The following is a 16,177-nucleotide window of genomic DNA, read 5'->3' as shown; positions in this document are numbered from 1 at the left end:
ATTTACTACATAATTCTAAATTGACCATTCAGATGGTGAAAGTAATAAACCAAAGGGTCTAGTTTAACAAGCCCTCAATTTTGATTTTTTCTCCCTCCCTTTACTTGTCTACACTCCCCATATCATAGAAGATTGAACTAGCCAGTTAAGGAGATTAACAAAAGAATGCATGCCTTTAGGAATTTTTGAACTAGTTACACAAGTTCTAGAATCAATCTTATTGAGGGCAGAGCAGTGAAAATGGCACTCGACACTAACCAAAGAATGAGGTTTGCCTTTTAAAAGAGGCAACATAATATTTCTACTAAATAAATTAAAGCTAGTTTCCTGAACTAGGTCACCTATAACTAACTCGCAGTGTTCCCATTACATTTCTTAGTGTAACTTTTGATCTGACATTCTACATGTCAGCATGCTGCCACCTATTTTGATCAGAAAAATACCAACAGCATTTAACATGGGACAGTTAAAAAAAGAAAAAAGAAAAAAAAAAAAGATATGCCAAGGGTTGTATTTCTCAGCCTTCTACTGATTGTGTCCGGTTTCTCTTTGCAGTAGTATCTATGTCCTCCATTAGACCAGTAACTCAGCTGGCTTCCTATATAAAGGCGTTAACTGTTGTGGCACAACAAGAGTCCAGTTGCGTCAATGAAGGCTCCACCTGGACTCCTTTCTCCCAATGGAAGTTATTCACTGATCACACTGGGACAACCACCCATAACTCTGCTCCTGACCTTTAGGCCAATAGGCTACCTTGGGATAATTCTGCTGCCAAGGCTGTATGGACTGCCTCAGGAATGCTTTGCTGCCTCAGGGGACTTGTCTACACTGAAGTTATACCATGTTAGAACACAACCTTGAAGAGATCAGAAAACAAGACATTAGGATTACTTTAACACTAGGCTTAATTTAAGGTTAGCCATGACCAGCTAATATCAGTTGGATCACAGTTAAAATCACTGACCCTGTCTACACCAAGTGCTAAGCCATATTTATCATGTTTTAGAACAACAACAAGGAGTCTGGTGGCACCTTAAAGACTAACAGATTTATTTGGGCATAAGCTTTCGTGGGTAAAAACCTCACTTCTTCGGATGCATCCGTCTTTAAGGTGCCACCAGACTCCTTGTTGTTTTTGTAGATACAGACTAACACGGCTAACCCGTGATACTTATGTTTTAGTTACCACAACTGAGGGTTACGTTTTAACATGATGTAATTTCCCCAAGGTAGACAAACCCTTTTATGGATACCACCCCAAAGATTGCAGATGACAGGCACTTAGTGACAGGTGGAGATCACATGCTTAAAGAAATGGAACTTGGCACCTGCTCTGGAATGATCTTTGTTTACCTCAATACCCAATTTGAAAGTTAAAACAGGATAAATTTTTAGGGCAACCCACAAATGTCACTTTTCAGCTTGTCTACAACAAGAAAGCCTATTTCATTTTGCTTTGTGAATACCATTATGCAAGCTTTCTGGTGGTGCTTAGCAATGCTAGCTTTATAGAAGTTGCCACAACAGTTCTGCAATAGGATTCCTCAGCAACTTCACCCTCATCTTCAACATGTTTGAAGCTTTCAAATATTACCCTACACAAAACTATTTACCAAGACAGGTAAGCAAACTCACCAACTGGTCCTGATTGAGGGCTTCTCCCTTCTTCAGGCGATCCCTGTAGTCTTCAAGTTTGAGCTATGAAGAAAAGATTTACCATTATACATACATCATGGAAAGAAATTCAGCTTCCCCATGTATATCCTGGGCTTAAGTTGACATGCTGCAGCTAAAAATAATGTCACTGGTTCTGTCCATTTTTCCCCCATCAAATTCAAGCTTCTCTTTCAAGGCACTGCACAACTCTGCCTATATTTAAGCCATTACTACCTACTTTATGGCCTGCCATTTCTTCTTGTCTTGTCTCTTTGGTCTCACTTGCATGGTCATGCCTTTCATATTGCTTCCTAGGCCTTTAACTAGCTTCCTTTATCTGTAACATAGGTACCTTGACTCCTTCAAATCCCTCCTTTCAGAGTGCTACTTTTGTCTAGCTCTCCATAGCTGAACTACACTCCAGTACAGGCTCCTATTCTGACTACCTTATTCTCAGACCAAAAAACCCAAAGGTCTTTCAAGGTGCTATATGCAGTATATTTAGAATCTTAGCTTTTATAATCCTCATCCTGCCCTTTCCTCCCTCATGATTACCTGTGTATCTAGTTTAGCTTAGAAAGATATTCAGTGCAGGGACTACACGTTATTTCTGCTACATTCCTGACGAATCTTTGTAGCTTTTAGTATATAATGAATTACTTTTTCATTAGCCTTAATAAGTTTCGCAAACTTAGACTTGCACAAGTTAAGAAATTCAGCACTACGAACCACAGTAATGAATACTACCCCTTGAGGGTATGCAGCCAAATAAAACATTAACTACTTATATGTACCTACTATGAGCATAAGCAGCTAAGGAAAAGAATGCATCCTCTTAACTATTTGAATATTAATTTATACTGATTTTTGCACAACTGTGAGAGGCCCTACTGTAACGTACATGCAAGGGAAGAATCAAGGATACCAGGGAAATACCAAGGTTAAATTTATTTGTGCAGATGGAATACCACTGTAAAGTATGTGGAATTGCTTTAAAGAAATTAAAGCTACTGGAGGAAAAACTCCAACAAAAAGGAAGAGCACTAGGTTGCTGCCTAATGCATGAGCTACGCATATCCCATGTTATTTAGCCAAATACAGGTTTGAAGTAAAAGGTATTTTAGAGCACAAAAATATGAAAAGTTTGAACTCTGGTGCAAAAAAAACCAAACACCAAGCTGATTTTCAATGAACTTATAGAAAAAGATTCTTCCCAAGTGTTTGAAAACAGTTTGAGAATGCAAGTGCCATCTCAATCAAACATTTCAGTTGCTATGAATTATCCAGTTGTCTGAATTCCTAATTTAAGATTTGTCTGACATTCACCTACACTAAGCCACAAAAAAGTGCACCTCTTGAGTCCTTCGAAGTGACAGCTCCTTTACAGACTGCTAAGCTTTTTAATAGAGCCTTCAAAATTTTTAAAATCAAAATGACAGATGAAAAGCTGAATAATTTTTTGCAAGATTCTACATGCCTCTGAAGTCCAGACCTCAAACTCTGGAAAAACTGAAGTGCAATACATATTTAATATGACCTTGCACTTATGAGTCAGAGGAAGCAATTTTATTAATCTGGTCTTTTACATGCATCACTGGATTTTAATATTAGATGCCTATAATCAATACAAGTAGAATACGGAGTTTTCCACAAGTCTGATTATGGGTTAGATTTTAACTAAACTAGTTCTATTTGTAAATCCAATTTCATCCATTAAAGGGGTATTCTCTTGCACACTAGTCAAGCTTTGAAAACTACAACAGCTGTACAGCAAAACCAACTACTGCAGAAAACAAATGAGGTTTGAAGTTGACTTATCCAGCCATCTACATACATTTACTCTGCTTCCATATTTGAGACACAAATATATGCAATTTTAAACACAACTAATCTGATACCTCTTTTCAAATATATCTAAACAAAACCCAAAATGTACAAAAATCAACAGTGCTATATATTACTCTGATAAAATCCCAAACAGAGGACACCATATTCAGCAGCAGTTCTCAATAAGAAGTGGTTTTATTGATATTTTTATATTGGCTGCAGCAAACCCATTATGTTATATACTCTATAGGTATGCAAAATAGATTCTTATAGCAGGATTTAAAGTTTACTATTGAGGAGCTGTAACTTAAACTTGATATTTAATTATCAATTTCTTCAGCATAGCAAAGAAATATGTTACCTTCTTTTTCTCAATATTCCTGATCTTGTGTTTGAGACAGATAAGTCCATTATCAATGTAAGTCTCATATGCCTGGGAAGGAGTGGCAGCAGAGTTCAGAGAAGACTGCAGGGGGCTCAGGGGAGGCTGATTCTCCCCAGGTTGACCAGGGGTCACCTGCTGCTTGGCCGGCTTCATGCTTTTGTCCTCCCCCCCTTCCGAGTGGCCTGAAGGCGACGGGCAACGGAGAGGGGATTGGGAAAGCTGCACCATTGAAACGGATGGGCCTGCCAAAAAAAAGTGGGTTGTTCAGCTCTCTTCCCCTTTCCTAGAACTATAGCATTTGTATTAGTAAGTATTTACACTAATAAAACCTTAAAACATGAAATAAAGACCCATATAAAAATCAGCATAGAATCTCCCCCATCTCTTCTCCCTCATTCCCTTGAGAATATCAGAAGCAGGAATTTCAAACCAGGGAAAACTTTACATGGTATAGATCTCCCCACCCATCCAGATAACAGAAATCTTTCACACAGGCAGTATTAGACAGTGCCGGGGGATGATTCCAGAAACATGAGTGGCCATGTAAAAAACTAGGCCAGTTCCCTGCACTCATCACAGAGGGGAAAACTGCAAGTAAGCAACTGCAGATTCCACTCCCATCTGCCAACACAAACATGCATTTAACTGGTGTAACTGAGGATTCAGTCTCCTTCCTCCCAACTCCTATTGAAGTGGTTTGATGCAGTTCTCTCCTTACCTTCATGACCTTATAAGCAACCCAAGAAAACATTTGGATAAAACAATGCACATTTTAAAATACAAATGATTAGAGGCAGAGGAGTTGCCTAGTAAAAGGAAAGCTTTAGCCCTAAAGCCAAAGCAACAGCAACATCCTTGAGAAAGAATCAGCCTACATCCACAGCCCAAGAATATCTTTAGGCTGCAACAAGAAAACAAGTTTGGGGGGAGGGAAAGGGATTTAACCTTGAAAGCAGTAGGCATTTCTATACAACATTCGCAACCTACAGGTCTTTAGTAATGACCGATCACGCTCATTCTTAACTTTGCCTGTAACCACCAGGCCAAGCCCTGGTAAGGGAAGGGGCTCACACAGGAACCCCAAACTGAATTTATAGGGAAAGCAGCAGATTTCCCTTCCCTTATCATTCCCTTCTCAAGCCACCTGCAATAGAGTTGGGGGTGCAAAGTATCAGCTGATATTAAGCACCACTGCTCCCCCCATGACGATCTACAGGGCTAAGAGGGAAACTTGCAATCGTACATGCGCTTGTTGTCAGCGCCTGCCACAAAAGGGTGCTAAGGGGGGGCAGTTTAAAGGGGGGCTGCTTTGTCCCCCCCCACCAGCTCTGGGCTCACACCCATCCCACAACACTAGAGGGGGAGGGGAGAGGAAGCCTCGATAGCCGGTGCCGCCACCCCCCTCATCATCATCATCAACACACGGGACCCCACGGAACCCTTCCCCTGGAACGGGAAACTTGAGCGCAAGGCACAGCTGCAGGACGCCCCGCCGCATCCCCGGTGCGGGGCGGGCAGAGCCGAGCTCCAGCAGCCCCTGTGCGCGCGGGGCGGGCGACACCCAACGCTCGGGGGGCTGCGAAGGAGCGCGCGGGGGTCCGGGGACAGGAGCCCTGGGATCACCGGGGGGGGGGGGGGCGCGGGGAGAAGATGCTGCTGCAGCCGCCGCCGCCATCCCCACCCATAGCGCCAGGCACCGGCCGCTGCAGCTGGCTCCGGGATTCAGCAGCGCCGCCGCCTGAGTCCGCTGCTGCCACCGCGGGGCTAAGGCGGACGCTGCTGCGGCGACGCCAGAGCCGGCGCTATAAGCCCCTCCCCGCGCCCCCTCACCTCACTAGCCGAACAGGCTCCGGCCCGCCCTACTGCCCGCCTCTCCCCTTATATACCCTCCTCCCGCCCCGCCGGCCGGGAGAAACGAGGGAAGGGGCGGAGCCTACATGTGAGGTCACCGCCCTCCTTCCAATCGCCGGCTCCTCTCGCCCGCCCATCTGCCCCGTCCCTCCGGCCCCCACCACGCGCCCTCCTCGCCCCCCACGTGACGGGTGGACCGTTATTGGGGGGGGGGCATGGCACCCAACACCTTTTTCATTCCCCTGCATCTCCTATGGGGTAGTGGGGGGCGGGGCTACAGCTCCTGGCTCTGCTCCCTGCCAGCTGGTGGGAGCTGGGTGTAATGAGTTGGGTGGGTCTCAGCCTGCTGCCCAGTATTGTACAAATCAGCACGCATGGCCCCTTAGCTGGCAGCAGCCTCAGCAGAGCGCCCAGGACAGAGGGACTGTGCAGTGCAGAAAAGGACCTTAGCTCCATGACTTCCTCCACAGGGAAGAAAAGTAACAATTGAATGTCATGCAATGAATAGGACTCATGATTCTTGTGTGAGTCCAAGTGGCTCCTTCCCTATAGCACAGTCCATGTGCATGAGCAACTTACGTCAGGAGATTATGACATATACTCCAATTCTATTCTATAAAGGCTCAAATATGAAATGGAGGTGTCCTTTCTACACAAGTTCAGCCTATTAGGGCTGGTCTACACTAACCCCCCCACTTCGGACTAAGGTACGCAAATTCAGCTACGTTAATAACGTAGCTGAATTCGAAGTACCTTAGTCCGAAGTTACCGCGGTCCAGACGCGGCAGGAAGGCTCCCCCGTCGATGCTGCGTACTCCGCTCGCCGAGCTGGAGTACCAGCGTCGAAGGCGAGCACTTCCGGGATCGATCCGGAGCACTTCCGGGATCGATCCGGGATCGATTTATCGCGTCTTAACCAGACGCGATAAATCGAACTCAGAAAATCGATTGCTTACATCCGGACCCGGATGTAAGTGAAGACGTACCCTTACAGTGATGGGACCAGGCACAAAGTTCCTCTCTGAGGGCCTTTGAATTTGGGATTTTCCCTCATGCCCATTTCTAATGGCAGCTAAATTGCTTTCCTACCAAGGAGAGATTCATCCAGGTCAGAATGGAGCCTCATAGTGAAACTTTTACTGTTGCTGATCATCTGTAGGGGAAGGATAGATGTGTCTTATATACATAGGACCCAATCATACAAGCACTAATTAGCTGGAGCAGGGCTTATTATTGTGAGTAGCCCCACCAAGTAAATTAAAATTGAAAATAAATAATAAAAGTCACAAAGTTAAATAACATTCATTTGTTAATCTCTGACAATGTGATCGGGGCTGTACAATGGATAAAAATCCAACCTCTACCTCATATAGTTTGCAATCTTGCAATGGAATAGACAAGGAAAAATGAAGAAGACAGAACACTCTGGGAAGCCCAGAGGGATAAGCTGAAGTTACATTCTCTGTGGTTCACTTTTTGTCGGCACCACCTGAAAAAGTAATGAATAGTACAGAGAGAGAGGGTGAAATAAAGAGGTATAAACAAGAGATTTGTTTAAAAAAGATGGAGTCAATAAGGATTCAAGAAGGTTTTTCCAGACCGGTCTTTCAGATATTATGTTGGACAGGTGCCACTTTGTTTCTCTAATATAGAAGAACTGCAGAAAAGGAGGCTATCACACAACTGAGAGATTGTGTAGAGAAGTAGGAGGTTGGTGCTGGATGATCAGAGAGGGAGTAGGAGAATAGAAAATAATAGACCCCAATCCTGGAAAGAGGTCCGCTCACACAGATCCAATGGCAGGATCTGCAGAGTTGCCAGCTCTTTTATCACACATCTTGTATATTTGGTGTTTTTTCTTAGAGCCCAAGCTCCCGGAGTCAAATGATTACATGAGAATCTCAGCGGTCATTTAAATAAAAAGCAAATATCTATCCTTCATGGTTGTGGAGAAAAGCTTGAAAATATGACCCGACCCATAAAAAGATCCCCTTTTTTTCATTTTTAGAAATCTCATGATTTTTAAGTCAATCTCATTATTTTGGGGAGCCTGACTCAAGATTTTTGAATGTTTGGGGTTGGCAATACTGGATCCATGCCTTAAGATTTTCCTTTCTGGATAAGACCATTGTTCAGTCTTGTTCCCTCTGGCAGTGAGCACTATATGATTTTCTTGGTCTTGCAAAGAATTACAGGCATGATTAAGTTTTTACACCATGATTAGTCTTAACTATGCACAGGGTGAAATTTGGCCCCACTGCAGTCAATAGGAGTTTAGCTGTTGACTTCAATGGGGCCAGGATTTCATGTAGGGTGCACAAAAATGAGCTGACACATCTTTCTAGGCTCAGAGACTTACGCCATGTCTACACTATGGGGGCTATAGTGGCATAACTATGATGTCCTAGCTATGCTGACATAACTGATGCAGCCTAAAGTGATGGAAGGAGGTTTTCTCTTGCTGTAGGAATACCACCTCCCTAAGCATTCTTCCATCAAGCTAGCTGCATCTACACCAGACGTTAAGGCGGCATTCCTACAGAACTCAGGGGTGCACACTCCCTGAGTGCCATAGGTTATGTCAAACTAAGTTTTAAATGTAAGCTAGGCTTTAGATTGCAATCTCTTTAGGGCAGAGACTACCTCTTTGCATATGTTTGTACAGAATCTAGCACAAAGGGTCCAAATCCCTGCAATGTAATTATAAAATTAATTCTCAAATAATACAATAACAATAATAATTAATACAGAGGAAGGCAACTGGAATTAGCCTAGAAATGGTAAGGATGGGTGGAAAAAATACTCTATAATGAACCTTTGAAGTTGGGAAATTGCACAAAAGAGAAAAAAGATCTGTGAGGAAGACTGGTATAAGTCCATGCCAGATTTTAAAACCAATGATATGTTTTGAACTTCATTCTGAAATGAATGGAAAGCAAACAGGTTGTTTGAGGTTTAGACTCTTTGTGAAGTTAAAGTGCATATATTTAGTCTTTATAATATTGAGCACAAAAAAACCTGTATTACAAGAACATTATTAAGGTTGCCAAGTCAAGTACTCAAATGTTAGGAAATGTCAGAATTGCCTCGGCGACCTTAATTGGGACCGTTGGTATGTATATATTATGATACAGCCTTTAATTACATAATTGCATGCTATTTGTTTCACAAGACTCCCACCTCATTCAGTGCACAAGACTCAAGAATCTTGGATTCCATTCCAGGCTCTGGAGGGGAGTGTGCTCCATTGGACACAGGCTGTTCTGCCCATTTCCTTCCAAGCTTGATGCCATCTAACCTATCCCTTCCAACCTGCCTGTCCCAGTCCTGTCTCTTCCCTGCCCCTGGCTCCTTTTCCCAGTCCTATTCTCCTTGCCTACCCATCCCTAGTCTCCACTTCTCAGGCTTCTCATTCCAGTCTCCTTCCCCAGCCTGTCTTAGGGCTTGTCTTCACATACAGCACTACAGCCAGGAGCGGATTAGGGTTTTGTGGGGCCCCTGGGCCAGAGCAAGTGGGGGGGCCCCTCCCCACCCCTTCCACCTGCAGTCCCCCCCCACCCTCTCCCCGGCAGGAGCACCGGGCGGGCAGAGCGGGTTGGGGTGCAGAGGTGCCCATTTTCCTGGGGCCCCCCAATTGGCTGGGGCCCTGGGCACGGGCCCTGTTGGCCAGTAGCAGCACCGTTGTAGCACTTTAGTGAAGATGCTACTCCCGTTGGCATAGTTAATCCACTTCCCTGAGAGGCAGTAGCTATGTCAATGGGAGAAGCTCAGGGTTGTGGATTTTTCACACCCCTGAGCTACATAGTTATACTGATGTAGGTCTGTAGTGTAGACCTGGCCCCAGCCTCCCGCTCTGGGCTCACTGTCTGAGTCTCACTCCACCTCTGATTGTCAGTCTGGCCTCCTCCCCAGACCTAGCCTAGTCATCATATTCAGCCAGTCACAGTCCCCCTCTCATCCTATCTACTGCACCCCTCTCCCTATTGGTTCCTAGTCCCAGTCTTCCCCGGTCCCTCACCTACTCATCCAATCTCAATGCCCCACCCCAGCTAATTGCCTTCCAGTCCCCCATTTCCTATTCGCAGTCTCCCCCCTCCAGCTCCCAGTCCCAGCCTGCACTTCCCCTTAGCTCCCAATCTCCTTCTGCAGCCTGTTTCAGTCCCTCCCCTCCATCTCTCAGTCACAGTTCTCTCCCCCCACCCGTCCAGTCCCCATCTCACCAGACTTCCAAGCTATTCCTTTCCCTTCCTCCAGACCTGCTTTTCTCCCCTCTACATCCAAACCAGATAACTTCCTTCTCCATGCTGCCTGGGTGCCAGCAGGGAGGTCATAGAGTGCACAGGAGAGATAGACTTCCTGCTCTCAATTCCAATACCCAACCCCACCACCACCACCAGCCCAGAATAGTTGAGACCAGTCATTATAGGAAAAGTCCACTGTGATGTTATCTGATTAAAATATGACCATGCAAATCATTGTGGCTACCACTGTTCTATAATTGCAACGAATCTTGTACAAAGTGTGATGCATGGCCAGAAAGGGTTAAGCATCCTGCAGGATAAATGACTCAAAGTCAACCATTAGAGAGTTAGAAAAGTATGTGAATGGTAATTAGGGCCACTCCATGCTAGAATGCAAACCTGTATTGTTAGAAAATTGGAGGTGATGTTAATTGTATGTGTGTACTTATATCTTGTTAAATGTTAGCCATGTAAACAGACAGTTCCTGTCTGTCACTAGCTATTGATTCAGCGATCAAAAGGACACATTAACATTTAGATGAACTGTAAACATAGGATGTGGCTGTGTTTGTCTCTCTTTGAAATATATAGCAAATTACCTGAGAATGATGGAAACTGGGCAATTGCCTTATGTTAATCTGTAGATAATTACTGGCAAGGCTTAGGAAATAGATCTATTTCAAAGACTCCATAATTGCCTATTATTCGTCTGAGGACTTCAAGCTGTCAAAGGGTATGTCTACACTACAGGATTAATCCGAATTTATATAATTCGAATTTAGGAAACCGATTTTATAAATTCGAATGTATTCGGCCACACTAGGCACCATTAATTCGGTGGTGTGCGTCCAAGCTACCATAGTAGCATCGATTTCCAGAGCGTTGCATTGTGGGTAGCTTTTCCATAGCTATCCCATAGTTCCCGCAGTCTCCACCCCCCTTGGAATTCTGGGTTGAGACCCCAGTGCATGATGGGGCAAAAAACATTGTCGCAGGTAGTTCTGGGTACAGCCTCCCCCTCCCTCCCTGAAAGCAACAGCAGACAACCATTTCGCGCCTTTTTTCCTGAGTGAACTCTGCAGACTCCATTCTGCATCAAGCATGGATCCCGTTGTGCTCCAGAACGCAGTCTTGAACATTATAAACACCTCGCGCTTTCTCGTGGAGTTTATGCTTACACAGGACCAGAAAAAAGAGGCGAGGAGGAGGAGGCGGCGATTGCAGCGCAGCGACCAGCGTGATGAGGACATGGACACAGACACAGAATTCTCTGAGACCGCGGGCCCCGGTGCTTTGGAGATTATGATGTTAATGGGCCAGGTTATAGGCTTGGAACGCCGATTCTGGGCCCGGGAAACAAGCACAGACTGGTGGGACCGCATAGTGTTGCAGGTGTGGGACGATTCCCAGTGGCTGAGAAACTTTCGCATGCGTAAGGGCACTTTCATGGAACTTTGTGACTTGCTTTCCCCTGCCCTGAAGCGCCAGAATACCAAGATGAGAGCAGCCCTCACAGTTGAGAAGCGAGTGGCGATAGCCCTGTGGAAGCTTGCAACGCCAGACAGCTACCGGTCAGTCGGGAATCAATTTGGAGTGGGCAAATCTACTGTGGGGGCTGCTGTGATGCAAGTAGCCAAAGCAATCACGGAGGTGCTGCTACGAAAGGTAGTGACTCTGGGAAATGTGCAGGTCATAGTGGATGGCTTTGCTGCAATGGGATTCCCTAACTGTGGTGGGGCAATAGATGGAACCCATATTCCTATCTTGGCACCGGAGCACCAGGGTACCCAGTACATAAACCGCAAGGGGTACTTCTCAATGGTGCTGCAAGCACTTGTGGATCACAAGGGACGTTTCACCAACATCCATGTGGGCTGGCCGGGAAGGGTTCATGACGCTCGCGTCTTCAGGAACACCAATCTGTTTAAACGGCTGCAGCAAGGGACTTACTTTCCGGACCAGAAAATAACCGTGGGGGATGTTGAAATGCCTGTAGTTATCCTTGGGGACCCAGCCTACCCCTTAATGCCATGGCTCATGAAGCCATACACAGGCAGCCTGGACAGGAGTCAGGAGTTGTTCAACTATAGGCTGAGCAAGTGCAGAATGGTGGTAGAATGTGCATTTGGCCGTTTAAAAGGTCGCTGGCGATCCTTATTGACTCGCTCAGACCTCAGCCAAACCAATATCCCCATTGTTATTACTGCTTGCTGTGTGCTTCACAATCTCTGTGAGAGCAAGGGGGAGACCTTTATGGCAGGGTGGGAGGCTGAGGCAAATCGCCTGGCTGCTGATTACTCGCAGCCAGACACCAGGGCGATTAGAAGAGCACACGATGAAGCGCTGCGCATTAGGGAAGCTTTGAAAACCAGTTTCATGACTGGCCAGGCTACAGTGTGAAATTTATGTTTGTTTATCCTTCCTGAAAACCCGCCCCCTTTATTGACTCATTCTCTGTAAGGAACCCACCCTCCCCCTTCCCCCAGCTTGCTTTCAAAGGAAATAAAGTCACCATTGTTTAAAAATCATTTATTCTTTATTAATTGATTATAAAAAGAGGGAGAGAACCTGAGTGGGGTTTGGGAGGAGGATCAGCGGGAAGGAAAAGCCCAGTAAAAAAAGGTTAAGAAAATGGCAGCCTTTTGCTTGGGCTGTCCACTGGGGTGGAATGGGAGGGTGTACGGAGCCTCCCCCCCCCCCCGTGTTCTTAAACGTCTGGGTGAGGAGGCTATGGAACATGGTGAGGAGGTAGGGGGGTTATACAGGGGCTGTAGCGGCACAGAACCTGAGTGGGGTTTGGGAGGAGGATCTGCGGGAAGGAAAAGCCCAGTAAAAAAAGGTTAAAAAAATGGCAGCCTTTTGCTTGGGCTGTCCACTGGGGTGGAATGGGAGGGTGTACGGAGCCTCCCCCCCCGTGTTCTTACACGTCTGGGTGTGGAGGCTATGGAACATGGTGAGGAGGTAGGGGGGTTATACAGGGGCTGTAGCGGCACTCTGTTCTCCAGCAGCCGTTCCTGAAGCTCCACCAGACGCCGGAGCATGTCTGTTTGCTCACGCAGCAGCCCCAGCGTTGCTTCCCGACTCCTCTGATCTTCCTGCCGCCACCTCTCATCTCGAGCGTCTCTCCTCTCCTCACGTTGGTCCCTCCTGTCCTCACGGTCACTGGCTTCTTTCCTATACTTGCAAACCGTCTCCTTCCACTCATTCAGATGAGCTCTTTCATTCCTGGTGGATTGCATGATTTCGGAAAACATCTCTTCTCTCGTCTTTTTTTTACGACGCCTTATCTGGGATAGCCTTCGGGAAGGAGGAGGGAGGCTTGAAACATTTGCACCTGCTGGAGGGAGTGAAAAAAGGAGAGAATTTTTTTAAAAGATACATTTTTCAGAACAATGCTTATACTCTTTCACGGTGTATACTATTCACATTACATAGCACATGTGATTTCTGTGCAAGGTCGCATTTTGCCTCTTAATATTGAGTGCCTGTGGCTTTGCTGCTAGAGATCACAGACGCAGGTCCGGGCAACAGAATTCACCTTGCATGCTGCCATGGTAAGCCACTGTCTTTAGGCTTCTGCGCCCTGCTTTCCCACATACCAAGCAAAGCCCGTTGTGCTGCAGTTTTCCTGTTAACCTTCAGCAGCAGAAAACAAGCTAACACCCCCCCCCATCCAATTCTCTGGGATGAGTGCTTTCTCCCTCCCCCCACCGCGTGGCTGGTATCAGGGAACATCCCTGCAGGAACCAAACTAACAACACCCCCTCCCCCCCCACCATGAATTCTCTGGGATGAGTGCTTTCTCCCTCCCCCCACCGCGTGGCTGGTATCAGGGAAGATCCCTGCAGGAACCAAACTAACAACCCCCCCACCCCCACCCGCCATGAATTCTCTGGGATGAGTGCTTTCTCCCTCCCCCCACCGCGTGGCTGGTATCAGGGAAGATCCCTGCAGGAACCAAACTAACAACCCCCCCACCCCCACCCGCCATGAATTCTCTGGGATGAGTGCTTTCTCCCTCCCCCCACCGCGTGGCTGGTATCAGGGAAGCTCCCTGCAGGAACCAAACTAACAACACCCCCCCCCCACCCGCCATGAATTCTCTGGGATGAGTGCTTTCTCCCTCCCCCCACCGCGTGGCTGGTATCAGGGAAGATCCCTGCAGGAACCAAACTAACAACACCCCCACCCCCACCCGCCATGAATTCTCTGGGATGAGTGCTTTCTCCCTCCCCCCACCGCGTGGCTGGTATCAGGGAAGATCCCTGCTAGCAAAACGCGAAAAGCTCTGGGCCAATCCACCCCCCCCCCCTTTGCACTTGGCTAAATGCAGGGAAGGATTTCTTTTCAGCCACAGGCAAACAGCCCAGTAGGAACGGCCACCTCTGTCCCCTTAATTAAATTCCCTTATTTCAACCAGGTTACCCTAAGCGATATCACTCTCCTGAGGATTACACAGCAAGATAAAGAACGGATGTTGCTTGAATGCCAGCAAACACCGGGACCATACGCTGCCAGGCTCTGTCAGGCAATGATACCAGATTACTTGCTACTAGCATGGCGTGGTCAAGTGTCCTACCATGGAGGACGGAATAAGGCTGCACTGCCCAGAAACCTTGTGGCAAGGCTTTTGGAGTACCTCCAGGAGAGCTTCATGGAGATGTCCCTGGAGGATTTCCGCTCCATCCCCAGACATGTTAACAGACTTTTCCAGTAGCTGTACTGGCTGCGAATGCATCCCAAGTGCTCAGGGCAAATTAATCATTAAAAATGCTTGCTTTTAAACCATGTTTTATATTTTAAAAGGTAAACTCACCTGAGGTCCCTTCCATGGGGTCATGGTCTTGGGTGCTGGCTTGGGAGGCTTGGGAGGGTACTTCAGTCAGGGTGAGAAACAGATCCTGGCTGTTGGGGAGAATGGAGAGCTGGGTGCTCTCTGCCAGCTCGTCCTCCTCCTCCTCCTCTTCCCCTTCCACGGAATCATCAGGTGTACCTGATGAGATTATCCCCAGCTCGGAATCCACAGTCAGAGGTGGGGTAGTGGTGGCGGCCCCCCCTAGAAATGCATTTAGCTCAGCGTAGAAGCGGCATGTCCGCGGCTCTGACCCGGAGCGACCGTTTGCCTCCTTTGCTTTTTGATAGGCTTGTCTGAGCTCCTTGACTTTCACGCGGCACTGATCTGTGTCCCTATTGTGGCCTCTCTCCATCATGCCCTTGGAAATTTTTTCATAAGTTTTGGCATTTCGTCTTTTCGAACGCAGTTCTGCTAGCACTGAATCCTCTCCCCATATAGAGATCAAATCCAGTACCTCCTGTACGGTCCATGCTGGTGCTCTTTTTCGATTATCAGCCTGCATGGTTACCTGTGCTGATGAGCTCTCTGTGGTCACCTGTGCTCTCCACGCTGTGCAAACAGGAAATGAAATTCAAATGTTCCCGGGGCTTTTCCTGTCCACCTGGCCAGTGCATGCGAGTTCAGATTGCTGGCCAGAGCGGTCACAATGGTGCACTGTGGGATAGCTCCTGGAGGCCAATAACATCAAATTGCGGCCACACTAACCTTAATTCGGATTAATAATACCGATTTTGACGCTACTCCTCTCGTCGAGGAGGAGTACAGAAATCGAATTAAAGGGCCCTTTAATTCGAATTAACTGGCTTCGTTGTGTGGACGGGTCAAGCGTTAATTCGAATTAAGGCAGCTAAATCCGAATTAAAGTCGTAGTGTAGACCAGGAAGACCTAAAACTGTATAAGAATGTCTGGGGTCCTGATCCTTTTTATCTCAGATCTGCTTGATGCTTCGTGCAGGGGAAGTTTAAGCCCAAAATTGAGATCTCCAGTCCTAATCTGGAATCACCCTGAATATGAACATTGGATTATAACCTATGAACTAATTCTGGAAGAATTCTTTGCAACTACAAAGCTTACCATCTCTACTAAGAACTATACTCATGTCTGTATGTATAGTGATCTTTTAACCAATACTCTCTCTTTTCTTTTTAAATAATTTTTTGTTTAATTAATAAGAATTGGCAGTAAGGGCTTGTCTTCACTACCTGCCGATCCGGCGGGTAGCAATCGGTCTATCGGGGATCGACTTACCGCGTCTAGTGAAGACGCGATAAAATCGATCCCTGATCGCTCTGCCGTCGACTCCGGAAATCCACCACGGCAAGAGGCGGCAGCGGAGTCGGCGGCAGCGGTCGACTTTCCCC

At 46.7% G+C, this 16,177-nt stretch overlaps 1 protein-coding gene across 1 annotated transcript in view; it reads right to left on the bottom strand.

Annotated features, from left to right (window-relative positions):
* Positions 1 to 5,724, bottom strand: part of CAPRIN2 (caprin family member 2) — a 63,592-nt gene extending 57,868 nt beyond the window's left edge. Inside the window, exons 1-3 of the mRNA XM_065418541.1 lie at positions 5,699 to 5,724; positions 3,845 to 4,110; positions 1,636 to 1,698 (exon numbers count right to left, since the gene is read on the bottom strand). Coding sequence (XP_065274613.1) covers positions 1,636 to 1,698; positions 3,845 to 4,096 — 315 coding nt within the window. The 5' untranslated portion in view covers positions 4,097 to 4,110; positions 5,699 to 5,724. The remainder of the gene's footprint in view (positions 1 to 1,635; positions 1,699 to 3,844; positions 4,111 to 5,698) is intronic.
* Positions 5,725 to 16,177: the final 10,453 nt, after the last annotated feature.

Source organism: Emys orbicularis, chromosome 1 (assembly GCF_028017835.1).
Source record: "Emys orbicularis isolate rEmyOrb1 chromosome 1, rEmyOrb1.hap1, whole genome shotgun sequence".
Taxonomy (NCBI): Eukaryota; Metazoa; Chordata; order Testudines; family Emydidae; genus Emys; species Emys orbicularis.
This window is presented reverse-complemented; position numbering and strand designations above follow the sequence as displayed.